Source organism: Periophthalmus magnuspinnatus, chromosome 16, assembly GCF_009829125.3.
Source record: "Periophthalmus magnuspinnatus isolate fPerMag1 chromosome 16, fPerMag1.2.pri, whole genome shotgun sequence".
Taxonomy (NCBI): domain Eukaryota; kingdom Metazoa; phylum Chordata; class Actinopteri; order Gobiiformes; family Gobiidae; genus Periophthalmus; species Periophthalmus magnuspinnatus.
In genome coordinates, this window is record NC_047141.1 from 10,169,761 (window position 1) to 10,183,982 (window position 14,222).

The window sequence follows — 14,222 nt, forward strand, 5'->3', positions numbered from 1 at the left end:
TTAAAAATGCTACTGTCCAGTCTATTCATGAAGTGAACAAAGTGATCTGTAAACTTAAGTCAGAGAAGGTCACACTTAAGTTTCAGCACTTAGGAAACAGTGCTGATCTATGTCTAGTTGTCTTCAGTGATGCTTCTCTCAGACTGTGGTACACAGGGAGGGTTTTTGATTGCACTCATGGGTAAAGGTGGTAAGTTTTCCCCTCTGTTTTGGCAGTCTAAGAAGATCAGACATGTGGTGAAAAGCACTCTGATAGGAGAAACCCTTGTCATGTCAGATGGTATGGACAATGTTTCTGCCCACACTGTTTCCTAAGCTCACTACTGGAAATGCTAGTCTGAATGTTGTTCCCCTCATCTGTGTTTCTGACAACCACTCACTGTTCACTTAAATGTACTAGGTAGGTCACAGAGAAGAGGCTCAGGCTGGAAATAAGCACAATGAAAGTGCTCCTACAGTCTAAGAAAATGAAAGAGGTCTGCCGGTCATAGGCTAAGTCACAGCTCGCTGACTGACTGACTAAAAAGGAAGCTTCACCCCTCAAGCTTCTCAAAGTTCTAGATGAGGGTACATGACTACTGTATTTTTTATTTAACAGTTTTGTTACTGTGCCTCTAAAGCGTTTGTTTCAGTTATTGTTCAAAAAGAACAGGAAGAAACTGTAACAAAAGTGAAATTTAACTTGAAAAATAATCATTCTCACACACAAGGATACTTATGTGACAATGTGTCTGACAATTTTTTTAAGATTGTGGATGGGCAATATGAAGTGGACACCTTGATTAGTGCAGGAGAAAACCACTTTTACGTCCCTAACATTAGGTTTGCAGGAGAGAAACTCTAGTTCTTCCATAAAAACATAAAGGAAGTAATACCAGAGCCCCTTCCGGTCAGTTCTTCTCTACGCCATTTAGGCAAACCATAAATTCAGTTTGTATAATTTGTATTGAATTCTATATTATATGGAAACTCAATACTTGTCATTTGAAGTGGGTTGATTTTAAAACTTAAAAGTGCAGTATGTAATTTTTCAGGTGAACAGTCTGCCCCCTGCTTGTATTTCATGGAGATTCTGTTGCCTAGAATCTTCTGCAGTATGGCATTAAAATAATCTATCTTGTATTCAATTAATTGCAGGAGTTTATTTTATAATTTTTTGCTCAATGTTTTGGTCTATATGTTACACCTGTGTCCTAAATGCACTAATGTGTAACATTACACTGACAGGAATCATTATTGCATCAATATTTCAAAAATAAATACTTTGCAGTGCTTGTGTATGACTCAACACATCTCATCTCTGAGATACAGACCCTCTTTTCCGAAATGTCTCATTACTGCAGCATGTGTTATATCATAAATAATGTCATTAAAAGATCTTTTATTTTAAAAAATGCACATAATGAAGACTGTTATTTTCATTTGGGCAAAATACAAAAAGGAAAATACTGTACAGTTTCTGAAATAATTCAAAGGACATATTTATTAGAAAAATGAAGAGGTAATTTTGTGTTGAGGTAATGATAACATGTACTAACCTTCTCACAACAAAACTAAAAAATTTATAATAAAAATGTTTAAAATACATACAAAAGTATGTTAATGAGTTCAGATCTCAGTCTGATGCTTACAAAGATAAAAGTGTACTTTAAGGCACTTTAAGGCACTAAATTTTTTGTGGTTGGGTCCTTTCTAAATGGGGTTTTCATAAAAATCACCCAGTTGTAGGCAAAATACATACATAATACATAATACAAATACATAATCTACATTTGACAAATCTCAAGAAGAACAATTATTCTACATTTTCAATATGTCTTACACCTCTAAGTTTTAGTATTGATTAGTATCTGTGTATCATTTTTTAACCCTAGTTTTCCCGGGACTGGCGTTAGTATATAGAGAACAGTTGCATCATATAAGTCACAGGTCCTGTACATTCAAATATTGTAAAAGTTGTATTATTATTATGATGGGGAAAGCCCATATATGAGGGCAGGCAGGAAGGTCCTAGATGTTACAGTAGGTTGCATAGGTTGCAATGCCGCACATATCGCCCCTGTTGCGTGCGATCCGAATAAAGCCATTTTCTCCCCATTCAGGTCCCCAGCTAGAAAAAGAAAGGAAAAAAAAACAATTTTACTTTTGGACTTAATATGAATGACTAAATCTGACTTTAAACGTTAATGGGATTAGAGTCATTATAATAAGCCTTGAAGCTGTATCTCATGAAAAACGCCTTAAAAACGTGAAAAAGTCTGAACTATTTGCATCAATCTAGTTATCCCTCACTTACCATATGCATTCAGAGCATCCTGTTTATTCTCATCCGCAATGAGTTTATAAGTGTGTTTCATAACTTTCAGAGGCATCACAGTAAAGCTAACGACAACAACTAGCATGTCAACAGGCCACCTCCTGATTATCAGACAGTAAAACGCTTCAAAAAAAGATGCATACAGCACGTATTGGACATGTTTTGACGTCAAGAGTAGCCTATACAATATATCTGCAATATCTGCTGGGGTAAAACAGATTTTGCTCAAATACATGGCAATAAAGGTACATGAGCTTTAATGTGTCCTCTAAAGGAAACATCTCACCTGTTTTTCACCAGCCAGTAGTCCACACCATTATCTGTACCATACCCTACAAGCAGAACTCCATGGTCTACCCTTTCAATGCAGGCTGGATCAGAAAATATTCCTGAAAGTAGACAGCATGAAGATCCGTGTAAAAAAGTGAAAACCGAAGCACACAATACAAATGAACAGAAAATGACTTACGATTATACATACAAATCTTACTTACCAGACGAATAGAAAAAAATCAGATCACCATCAATTCCAACAGCAATAGGACCAATAGTAGCAACAGCCTCCATTAACGCCGTCTCGTTCCTCTCTTCCACAAAGCTGTATGAAGAGCAGTTAGCTACTCTGTACTCAGCGTTGTATCGACAATTATCATCCTAAGAAAGATGAAAATCAAGCCAATGTGGTTTTATTCCTATTTAACTCTACTAACTGAACTATAATTAAGGAAAAACAAGAGACTTTCTGACCTCACAACACAACTAACTAGATTGATTATAAATGTATTATTATCTTTAGAGATCAACCGATAAGTGCAAATATCAGTCTGATATATTGGTCCATCTCTAATTATGTTTTCCCCATTTAATCCTTCTTTTAGGAAAGATTTTCATTTTTATAATTTCAAATAACATAAAATATTTAGACAGAGAACACCAGACATAATACATTTATTTTGGATTTCAAAACACTTTCGGAGCACTGAATAAACATGATGGAAAAAATATAAGTAATATTAGCAACTTTTAGAAGCTTAAAATAACAATGCAGAAGTCTGAAAATGTAATTTTGTCAACTGTGACTTTTTTTTTCTTTTTTTTGTTCTTTAAGTTAGTTGAATGGATTAAACTAATAACAGATACCCTTTACTGTAAAAAAAAGTGTTAATTTCAGTGTCGTTAGCGACTTTCAGAGCCCTGTCAGGCCACTCATATGGGACTGCCACAAGGCTCAAACATTGGCCCATTTGTGTGTGAACATGTTCATATCCATCCATCCATTTTATTCCGCTTATCCGGGGCCGGGTCACGGGGGCAGCAGAATAAGCTGCTCCCTGGCTTGATGAAGCCATCAAGACAACATCATCCTCAAACCACAGAGATAAGATCCTGTGGTTCCCGAATGGGACCCCCTCCGGCCTCTGGCTGTGCTATGAAATTCTGTCCATAAATACAATGAACAGAACCAATAAAAAAGGGCAGCCCTGGTGGAGTCCAACATGCACCGGGAACAGGTCTGACTTACTGCTGGCAATCGAACACAGCTCCTGCTCCGGTCATACAGGGACCGGACAGCCCTTAGCAAAGAGCCCCAGACCCCATACTCCCAGAGCACCCCCCAAAGGACACCACGAGGAACACGGTCGAATGCCTTCTCCAGATCCACAAAACACGTAGACTGGTAAGGCAAACTCCCACAAACCCTCGAGGACACCATGGAGAGTGTAGAGCTGGTCCAGTGTTCCGCGACTGGGTTGAAAACTGTACTGCTCCTCCTGAATCCGAGGCTCAACCACCAGTTGGATTCTCCTCTCCAGTACCCTGGAATAGACCTTAGTGGGAAGGCGGACGAGTGTGATTTCCCTGTAGTTGAAACACACTCTCCAGTCCCCCTTCTTAAACAAAGGGACCACCACCCTGGTCTGCCAGTCCAGCGGCACTGTCCCTGACCATCCTGGTGTTGCAGAGGCGTGTCAACCAAGACAGCTCCACAACATCCAGAGACTTGAGATACCCCAGGAGCATTGTCACCAAACAGCTTGCCAGGGCTCAGCCAGGGTGATGGACGAGTCCGCCTTCTTCCTTGGAAGACGTAATGGTGGGATTGAGGCGATCCTCAAAGTATTCCTTCCACCGCTTGACAACATCCCCAGTCGAGGTCAGCAGCTCTTAGCCCACACTGTAAACAGTGCTGGTGAAGCATTTCTTCCCTCTCTTGAGGTGTCGGATGGTTTGCCAGAATCTCTTTGAGGCTGTCCAATAGTCCTCCTCCACAGCCTCCCCAAACTCTTCCCAACCCCAAGTTCTTGTCGACTGACCAAGCTACGGCACACCTCTGGCCTAGGGTGCCCTGGTGCCACGTGCACTGATGGACAGCCTTGTGCTCGAACATGGTGTTCGTTATGGACAAACTGTGACTAGCACAGAAATCCAAGAACAGAACACCACTCGGGTTCAGATCAGAGAGGCAATTCTTCCCAATCACGTCCCTCGAGGTGTCACTGTCGTTGCCCTCATGGGTGTTGAATCCCCCAGTAGAACAATGGAGTCCTCAGTCAGTGCACTGTCTAGTACCCCTCCCAGGGACTCCAAGAAAGCCGGGTACTCTGCACTGCTGTTTGGCCCCTAGGCTGACACAACAGTGAGAGACCTGTCCCCGACCCAAAGGTCAAGGGACGCGACCCTCTCGTTCACCTGGGTGAACTCCAACATGTGAGCTGTGGGGTAATGAGCAAGCCCACACCAGCTCGCTGCCCCTCTCCATGGAAAACGCCTGAGAAATGGAGAGTCCAGCCAAGCCAAGCTGTGTATGGAGGTGAGGCCGACTATATCTAGTAACACTCAACCTCCTGTACAAGCTCAGACTACTTCCAGAGATCCGGTCATCAAGGAGCCCGCCTTCGACTGCCGCCCAGATCTGCACTGGCCCGTTTTTATTAATGTAATTACTGTATAACATGCTGTTCTCAGGCAGGCCAAACTATGTTGTTGATTGAATGTAATTGCCTTGTATAATATCATTTCTGTAAATCTGTGACTGCAGATGGAAAGTAGCTATTTAGCTTTAATCTGGGGTGGAACATCGGTTTTTATATGTTTGTACATTGTCCCTTCAAATAAAGACTCAACTAATCTTAACTAAAGTGAAGAAGTTGCTTGGATAAGTGGCAAAAAGCAGGCTTTTCCCTCTTAAAAGCTTTCGTTCAGTTGACAAAATTAAAATTTATTTTGCAAAAGTCCAGTGATGTATCTGGACATTAAAATGCTTGTGTACTTACTCTTCCTTCATAGGGGTATTTAGCTTCCGGCTCAAGCCCGTGATCAATGACATACTCAAAGGCTTTGTGCATATAGCCCCCGTTGCACCCCATGTTCTGGTATTTTCCTCCAGCACAGTCCACCATGTTCTGAGGGCTGAGGTCCACCAGTTTTCCTGTGGTTCTGTATAAATGACCCTCCATGGCCCCAGCCACGCTGAAGGCCCAGCACGAGCCACAACTGCCCTGTACATAAGGATCAAACCAATACCATTAGACACACAGGAGTCATTTTTATTATATGTGACAGGTTAGTCTGCATTTGACTAAATATCTTTCTTAGTGTTGGTTAAGTTTATAATTTTACTTCCTCTTTGGACAAAGGCAGCAGACATCAACAGATGTCATCCCAAGATGGCCTCTGTCAGACAGACACAAAGCCAGAGCCTTTACTTTCTTTATTTGGTCATTTTAATTTCTATAAACAACAAACTCAGAAAAAAGGATAATTCTTTCAGTCCAAGAATTTACTGCTTCAAATGTGTTTTGGCTAAGCTAGAAGCCAATAAATGAAAATGTAATGGTAAACTGTTTAGTTAAAGACAAAAAAACTGAAAGGTAAATAAGGTGGTGCTTGATGTGAAATGTTCCAGAATCAGATTTTTTCTTACCTGGTTCTTGACACTGGTCACATAGCCATCCTTCCTCCAGTCTACACTGCTTGGGACACCTGCAGATGGGGCTTTGAACGCAGATGGTTTCCTCTTAAAATCCTTTGGAATTCTAAGTGTGGTATACCTCTGCTGGGCTTCTTCTTTAGTCTATAGATTAAAAAAAAGCTATTTAAATTACATATTTTATAAATGTCCTTATAGTTGAAGACATTGATTGTAAAAATGGCTGCAGCTTTGAATATTTAAATATGACATTTAAAGGAACGGTTTGTAGCATGTTCTGTTATACTTTTAAAAATTTACTACAAACATAACTGAACCTGGATTGCTGGGTTTAGGTAGTGAGGAGAAAATCCTTTTAGATTTAAACCAACTGGATTTCAGCATTGAAACGGACAACCCAAATGTGAGACTCCACTTTCTGATCTGATCAGATCTTGACAACCAAAACACCAAATTATAACACAAACAACTTGGCCATCATGTCCATTATCAATTTTGCAACGAATAATATATTAACAGTACATTTTTGTTTCCATATAAATGAGCCCTAAACTCTGGTAAAAGCTCATAAATTCCTTTATTTTGGGATGATCCGTGAAGCAACCCAACAGAAAACACTGAAAACACAAATAATGATCCTTTAACTTTGTGTGAAATGAAAAAGATGAATCCGTGCATTACCAGGTCTCCGATATGGTTCATCTCCATCGTGTAGGAGTGAAGACCCATCGACGCCTCCAGATTGTGTCTGTTGATGTACAGCAGGTTCTTCTCCCACACTGCTCTGCGGTTCAACTCCTCCACCTCAAAAGAGAAGCATTACATTATTTTGTGATTGTGACATCACATTAGAGCTGCAACTAATGATAATTTTGCTAATTAATTATTCTACCGCTTTTGATTTGTTATTTAGAACAATTACTACTTATTACTTTATAAACCGCTGCCATTAAAACATTTAGCAGAATTTTGCTTTTTGCATTTAAAACAACTGCATCATGGATATTAGTTGGCACATAGCTGGTTAGCTCTCATTGTGCCTTCAAACTCTTAATATTTGAAATTTTTGACAAGTATGAGGAAAAAATGAATGGGAAATTTACTTCCAGAATCACAGCAAATTTTGAAGTTGGCGGGACTGTCGAGGTACAAAAGAGACAGGTTCGTGGAGATGCAAGCACACTCACAGTAGGAATGCATGTTTTTCTATTTTTTCCGGTGCAATAAAAGCATCCATCCATCTGCACGCACCTCATTCTGATACTTTCTCTGATATTTTGTCTTCCATAGGTCCCAGTGCCTGTCCAGACTGGAGTCCAGTTTAGCTAAAGCCACAGTACAGAAAAGAACCAGCAGCCAGCCTTCCACCGTCAGACCTGTGCACACAAAGATCACAAAGAAATCCTTACTTTAAAAATGAGTTAATAGTAAAAATATGCCAACTATGTTTTGGCAATTGAGCTCAGTTATGTATTGTGACAACACATGTAATAACTATAATAAATTTAAAGATGGAATTTTTGCTGCAAAACATGTTGATGTATTAAGGTCAAAACAAGATCATGCTCACGCAGTTCACTCAGATGTGGGCTTATACTGTAGGAAGTGGTTTGTGGTCTTTATCGCAGGTGTTTCCAGACAAAGTTAGAATGTCATCACTTAATCATCACTTTCTGAGACCTATAAGTAATTTGTTAAGAAATAGTCCACTGCAAGTCAAGATTTTGCTCATCAAGAATTTTAAATTAATTTGTTATTTCCTTTTTATTTCAAAGATGTAGATGCATTTTACTGATACATCTAGTCATGTAAAAGTCAGCATATGCACATTAGGAAGATATACTGTGTATATGATCTTCGAATCATATTGTACATTTTGGCAATTTTACTGCTAATTAAGGGTGTTTCCCGATTGCCAGGATCCTCGGCTTCTGAATCAATCCCCCCAAAGCCCTCACATCCTCTGCACTCGCTATTAAATTTAAAACAGTAAAAATATTCTAAAAAGTACATTTATAAATATTCTTCTTTCTTAAACATTTCTTGATTCTCTTGATCCAGTGCTCCATTATTCTCTGTCACCTTTCCATGAATACTAAACAACAAACATTGAAATAGTAAAAACCCTTTTGAATTTTAAGTCCAAAAGTCCAACTTGTCATTAGTTTGCCGTTGCGGCTACTACTACTACTTGTACTACTACTGCTACTACTACTACTACTACTGCTGCTGCTGCTGCGTCGAAGGCCCCAGCATGCACGAAAAACCACACTCCTGTGTCTGACTCAAGGATGCACCTGTTCCATGCTTGAAATTGCCCACAATGCAGTGCTACTTTCATTATTTACAAACTTTTTTTAAGCAGTTAAATGCATTTTAATAAAATGACTGACACACACACATATATATATATATATATATATATATATATATATATATATATATATATATATATATATATATATGTATATATATAGACCTAGACACAGCGTCAGGTGATGGGGTGGAGTTTAAAGTGTGGATACCTGTTAGACCAATCACACTGTTCCTCATATTCACAGACCACACCTCTCCTCTCTCCTCTCTCTCTTCTTTTGTCCTCCAGGTACTGTCCAGTTTAGCAGTTCTATTTGAAATGTGGTTTTGGGTGGAGTTTAGATGTTTAGTTCAACTTTAAGTACTGGATAAAGTAAATTGGATTGAAACTACAATATCCCCATTTAATAGTCAGACTGTGCACAAATTTTAATAAAACAAGATAAAATACTTAGACAATACTAGACAATGATCAATAAAACCTACCTTTTTAGCATTCCTTTAAAAAAACACTACATTTTAAAAATTTGTTGCAATATCAATTACTGTGTCAGCCTGTACTGCGATATCAGTCGTTTTGTGATATATTGTATTTGTAGTTTTACATCATTAAGTCATCAAATCATAACTATTGTGGCAAGGCAAGGCAAGTTTATTTTTACAGCACAATTCGTACACAAGGTAATTCAAAGTGTTTTACAGAATTAGCCATTGTTAACTTGCTAGATAACAGTTAAATAAACACCTCTGTGTAGGCTGGTGTCATATCTGCTGCCTGTGTTCAACCAGGAGGTGAAAATGATAAACCTCAACAAAATGTGGAAATTAGGGAAAACTAGAATTAGTGTAATCTGAAAAATGTGTCTAGTTTGACTTTAGTAGCCGCAGACACCAACACTCTGATAAGTTTATGTTTTGTCCTATGATCAAATCCAGTCCTCCCCAATCAAAAGTCTAAGGATAAGTGCATTCATGAGCTCAGTAAAATATGTTGTTCAGCAAGTCTAACGTTAAAAACTTTACACTTTACAGGACACTATTACTTCACTTTGAACAAAATTATTATATTAAATTAGTCAAATCTAATTTATTTTGCCTGGTGTAGCCTAATTATTGATAATAACACGTTTCTGCAGGTGTTACAATGAGGGTATGTATTTATTTGTCATACTTTCCTGGATATTTTATAACATAACACAACAACATACATAACATAACATAAAACACTTTCTAGACAAGTTTCTGCTGGATTTGAATATGTTCCAGTTGGTGACAGTGGGTTTACATCTACATTATAAAGGGTCTTTGCACCGGTGTAAACACATCTCACCTCTGCCCGGCTCAAAAACAAATGTAGGCAGTAGTAGATATTTTGCTACTATAGATATAAAACAAGTGTAATCATTTTAGAGGGATATTTAGCCTGCGGTAAACACACAAGCCCTGTTTCCAGTAAAACCTGATATATTATTTTCAATATAAATGTATGGGCTCTTGGGGGCCCTCTGCTGGCCTCGGGGCCCCAAGGCTAGGCTGGGCCCTGTATCCTATCCTAATCTCTGTGGTTTCCTGGATCCTGGTTTCCAACTGTAACCATATAACCTAATTCACCCCACACAAAGTCACACTGAAAGCGAAAGTAAAAGTCGGTGAATTTAACATAATCCCACTGAATCCAAGTGTTAAAAAAAAGAGCTCAGATTTTCATTTCTTCTTCCAAGACTCACCTTTCCAAGTTGAATGCATCGTGCCAATGTTGTTGATCAGCCGCGGGGTTTCGCAGTTTTATTGAGCCCGGAGAGTCACGTGGTCTGGCGGCTCCAGGTTGTGCGTGCCCTGATCCTGATCATCTGACGCACGGCGCGAGCTGCGGAAGAAGCGACGTGACGAGCGCACGAGGCACCAGAGAGAGAGAGGTGAGAGGAAGCACCAGGAAGTAGGATGTGGCTTTACTGGGACTTATGTTTATGAGCTGTAACCAGTGATGGAAAGAGTAGGCGACTGAAAATCTGTGCAAGTGAAAGTACATTTACATGGTTAATGATACAGCTACTCAATAACAAGTAAAAGTACACAAATTGTACTTAATGTGCATTTGACAGATTAAAATATTTATTATTATTTGGCTTAGCATGATACAACCCAAGGTAAATGTTCACCAGCTGGCAATTTGTGAAGAAAAGTAGAGGGGGAAAAAAATAAAGTTTGTTAAATACAGGAAGTATCCGTAAGTTCTACAACAGAATCTTCCTACCCATGTCATCAATCAGGGTCAATTTATACCCAAGGAATAGATTTTTCTGACTTTTCTAACCATCAGACCCAAGCACAATATGTCTTCTTTTATTGACATGGAATAATGAATGGCTTTAAGCTTAGTGGGTTTGTTTTATTTCAGGTATAGGGCTGATTACAATTGGTCAAACTACAGTGATGTTTTCTGTGTAATCCCTCAGTTGTACAGGTCTGATCCGCAGCAAAAGAAAATTGTCAAATCTGTCACTTGGACAAAAAGTTGTAGGAGTGAAGATGTTTCACTGTTCATCCAACTGGACTCACAACTCGCAACACAAAAAACACAGCCAAACGACTTGTCTCGGTGAATACAACAGGTTTATTTGAAATACAGCGCCTGTGTGTCTTGATGAAATGAACAAATGACAATCCAGCGACACAAACTGAACAGAGGGAGAACATAAAGGCTATGCCCCTGATTAGTAATAAACAGCAGGTGCAGGAAAACAGGATGGCAGCAAACAAAGGACCGGAACAGGCTGGGAAATGAAGCTGGACTGGGGATAAATAAGAAAATAGGCATAACTGTGACACCGCTTCTTCAGTTCTGGTCAGATTACTGCTGGACACTGCCTTATATGTATCTGAAGGGAGGAGCTAACTACACTGAAACTCAAAACACCTATTGTTTAGAGTTTCTGTTTGTAGGCTAGGTCTATTGTACTACCCTAAGTGTGCACTGAGTCCTACTTAGCATAGTCATTCAAGCCCCTACTTAGTGATTTCACACACTATACAGCCATGTTACATTTAAACGTTTGGATCAACATATATATGAGTAAGGATGATTTTGCCTGCCCTTCACAAAGTATAGAGGACGTTTTACATGTTGGCCCAACCCTAACCCCTAACTGTGGTGAATCTGTTAACCACATGTGCTAATCCCTGCCATGTATTGCATTGGTTGTGAAAGATCGCACATTTTTTACTCTTCAGAGCGACAGATACAAACTGATTTGCCCTTTTGGGATGAATAAAGTTACTAGATTATAACTGATGCTCGAACAAAATCTTAAAGTACCCATTTTTTCCCATGTATTTGAGCAAATGTGTCTTGCCCCAGTACAGATATATTATATAAGCAGCTCTTGAGGTCAAAATAAGACCGCTGAGTACTGTCTGTGTGTAGATTAACTATTGTTGTACATAAGCTATTTTAAATGTCCATTTAGCATAATATGTCTGTAATGCTTTAAAGGTCATGTTCTTTTGTGTTCTATCCAACTGTATGCCATATACAGCATCCTCATACCAGGTTTAATTATGACAGACTTCCACAAAACCTGATCTTCTTGTTTAGTTAGGTTCCAACTGCTGTGTTTACTGGCAGAGAAATCAGGAAGTTGTGCCTCCAACTCAACTCCAACACAAGAACACAGCATGGAGCCTTGAAGAATATTATTACTTAGTTTCGACCTCTCAGTAAAAATAAGTTGTAGTGAGTAGAGATTGGCGTTGTCAAAAGTATCGAAGATCAGAGAATAATTTATGTGAGCTGTATTAGAGTATATGTGTGTGTGTGTGTGTGTGTGTGTGTGTAAAAATTGACATGGCTCCAACACAGACACTTTTTCACACCCACTTCTCCCGTCGCTAAGGTAAATTTGATATAATATAATTGTTGGCATACCGCCCACCCTTGCAATAACACATCTGAGGACAAGTAGATAGACTCCTCACCAGAAAAGTGACATAGTACAGTAGTGTAGTGTTGTCATGGTACTCAAATTACTGATTTCGCTGCTAAGAAATAGACTCAACACTGATTTTGATACCACAATAAAAAATACTTTATGTAAACATCCATTCATTCACTTTCTCATTTTCTTTCGCTTATCCAGGACCGGGTCACGGGGGCAGCAGTCTGAGCAGGGACTCCCAGACTTCCCTCACCCCAGACACGTCCTCCAGCTCCTTCGGTGGGATCCTAAGACATTCCCAGACTAGCCAAGATATATGTGTGTAGACAATAGAATGTCATTTTCATCATTAAATCATAGTACTATCTTTCAATAACACCTCCGGCAACAGGTAGATGGTGGACTCGTCACCAGAAAAGTTACATAGTGCACCTTTATATAGAAGATGTAGTCCTATGTCACTTCCTTTTTCCTCAGCTGGACTCACACAATCAGTTACATTGATGTCATTGTCTTGGATCATGGCTATAGGCTACAGTGTATTACATGTCATCATTCTGTCACAAACATGGCTGACACAAAGATATAACAGACAGTCTACTCTGGCGTGTATCATTTAATGGGCCCTGTGAGCCAGCTGCTGCTTCAGAACACCCACCTGTTCTTGACGATCCAGTACTTCTCGCCTTTGATTGATTATGTCTTTGTTACAACTGGGGTCGTAGTAGACACTTGGACACAAGACACGTGACCTCTGAGTGAACTGCACACTTCAGAGCAGACTTTCTAAACGTCATAGTTGTTTATTATAATGTAACTTGATTGTGTAACTTCAGCCTAAATATTGGGTATCTCGCCATTTGCCAAAAGTTTGCAGTAGTGACCCCTGCCTTTTACTACTGTCTAAAAGGGTAGTGGTCGAATAGAAGTAAATGATATCATGCTGTATACGTTCATACTATTACTCCCTACAACTGTGATATTACTGAATACTTTTGCCGGTTTATCGTGCTGTACTCCAGTTCAGCTCCGTTTGGATTTTGAAATATCATTTTATACTGTTGTTGGAAGATTACCCTAGACGTTTCTGTCTCTTTTTCATGCCTTTTTTAATAGTTGCAATTATATACGTTTTACAAATCTCCAGAACAATTTTGATATTATACATTTTCAATACGTCTCACACATCTAAGTTTTAGTATTGATTAATATCTGTGTATCATTTTTAACCCTAGTTTTTCCAGAGAGAGACATTAGCATATAGATAAGACTTGCTAAAATGCTAAATCCACGTGAACTCTTTATATTTTAAGAATGTTCGTTTGTGGTGTCAGCTTCAAAGAGGACCATGTATCTGAAAGTTTCACACAGGTAAATTTACAGCTAGGATAAAGTGAACAGCATCGCTACAGGCCCTCCAGAAAGGACAGAGGAAGAGTCCTGAGGAGTGTGTGTTTACAGTTTTTATAGAGTATATCAGTGTGTGTGTGTGTGTGTGTGTGTGTGTGTGTGTGTGTGTGTGTGTGTGTCCGTGAGCTCCCATGTAACGGCAGGTCCATATGAACTCACAGGCCTGTTCTTAAGCCCAAGCAGTAATGTGTTCTATTGTGTTCTATGTGTGTGCAAAATACTTTTATTCACCAGCATTTAACATTAGTACATCCAGATACAAGTGTAATAGTTAAGTGTATTGGTAAATGTGGATACTTTATAAAACATTTGT

At 39.1% G+C, this 14,222-nt stretch overlaps 1 protein-coding gene across 1 annotated transcript; it reads right to left on the reverse strand.

Annotated features, from left to right (window-relative positions):
- Positions 1 to 1,365: 1,365 nt before the first annotated feature.
- LOC117383291 (cathepsin S-like) lies at positions 1,366 to 10,423 on the reverse strand. Its single transcript, XM_033980431.2, has 8 exons — positions 10,292 to 10,423; positions 7,500 to 7,624; positions 6,930 to 7,052; positions 6,243 to 6,392; positions 5,593 to 5,817; positions 2,812 to 2,971; positions 2,604 to 2,706; positions 1,366 to 2,110 (listed from the first exon to the last, which is right to left on the reverse strand). Exons 1-8 carry the CDS (start codon positions 10,308 to 10,310, stop codon positions 2,011 to 2,013), a joined length of 1,005 nt encoding a protein of 334 aa, XP_033836322.1. The 5' UTR covers positions 10,311 to 10,423; the 3' UTR covers positions 1,366 to 2,010.
- Between the last annotated feature and the right edge of the window lie 3,799 nt (positions 10,424 to 14,222).

Bases quoted from the DNA above. Each gene is read 5' to 3' on its own strand.
- LOC117383291 (XM_033980431.2), bottom strand. The intron at 6,393-6,929 runs GTAATGCACGGA...TTTAATCTATAG, and splicing joins TGAACCATATCGGAGACCTG to ACTAAAGAAGAAGCCCAGCA. The intron at 2,972-5,592 runs GTAAGTACACAA...CATCTTTCTTAG, and splicing joins AATACCCCTATGAAGGAAGA to GATGATAATTGTCGATACAA.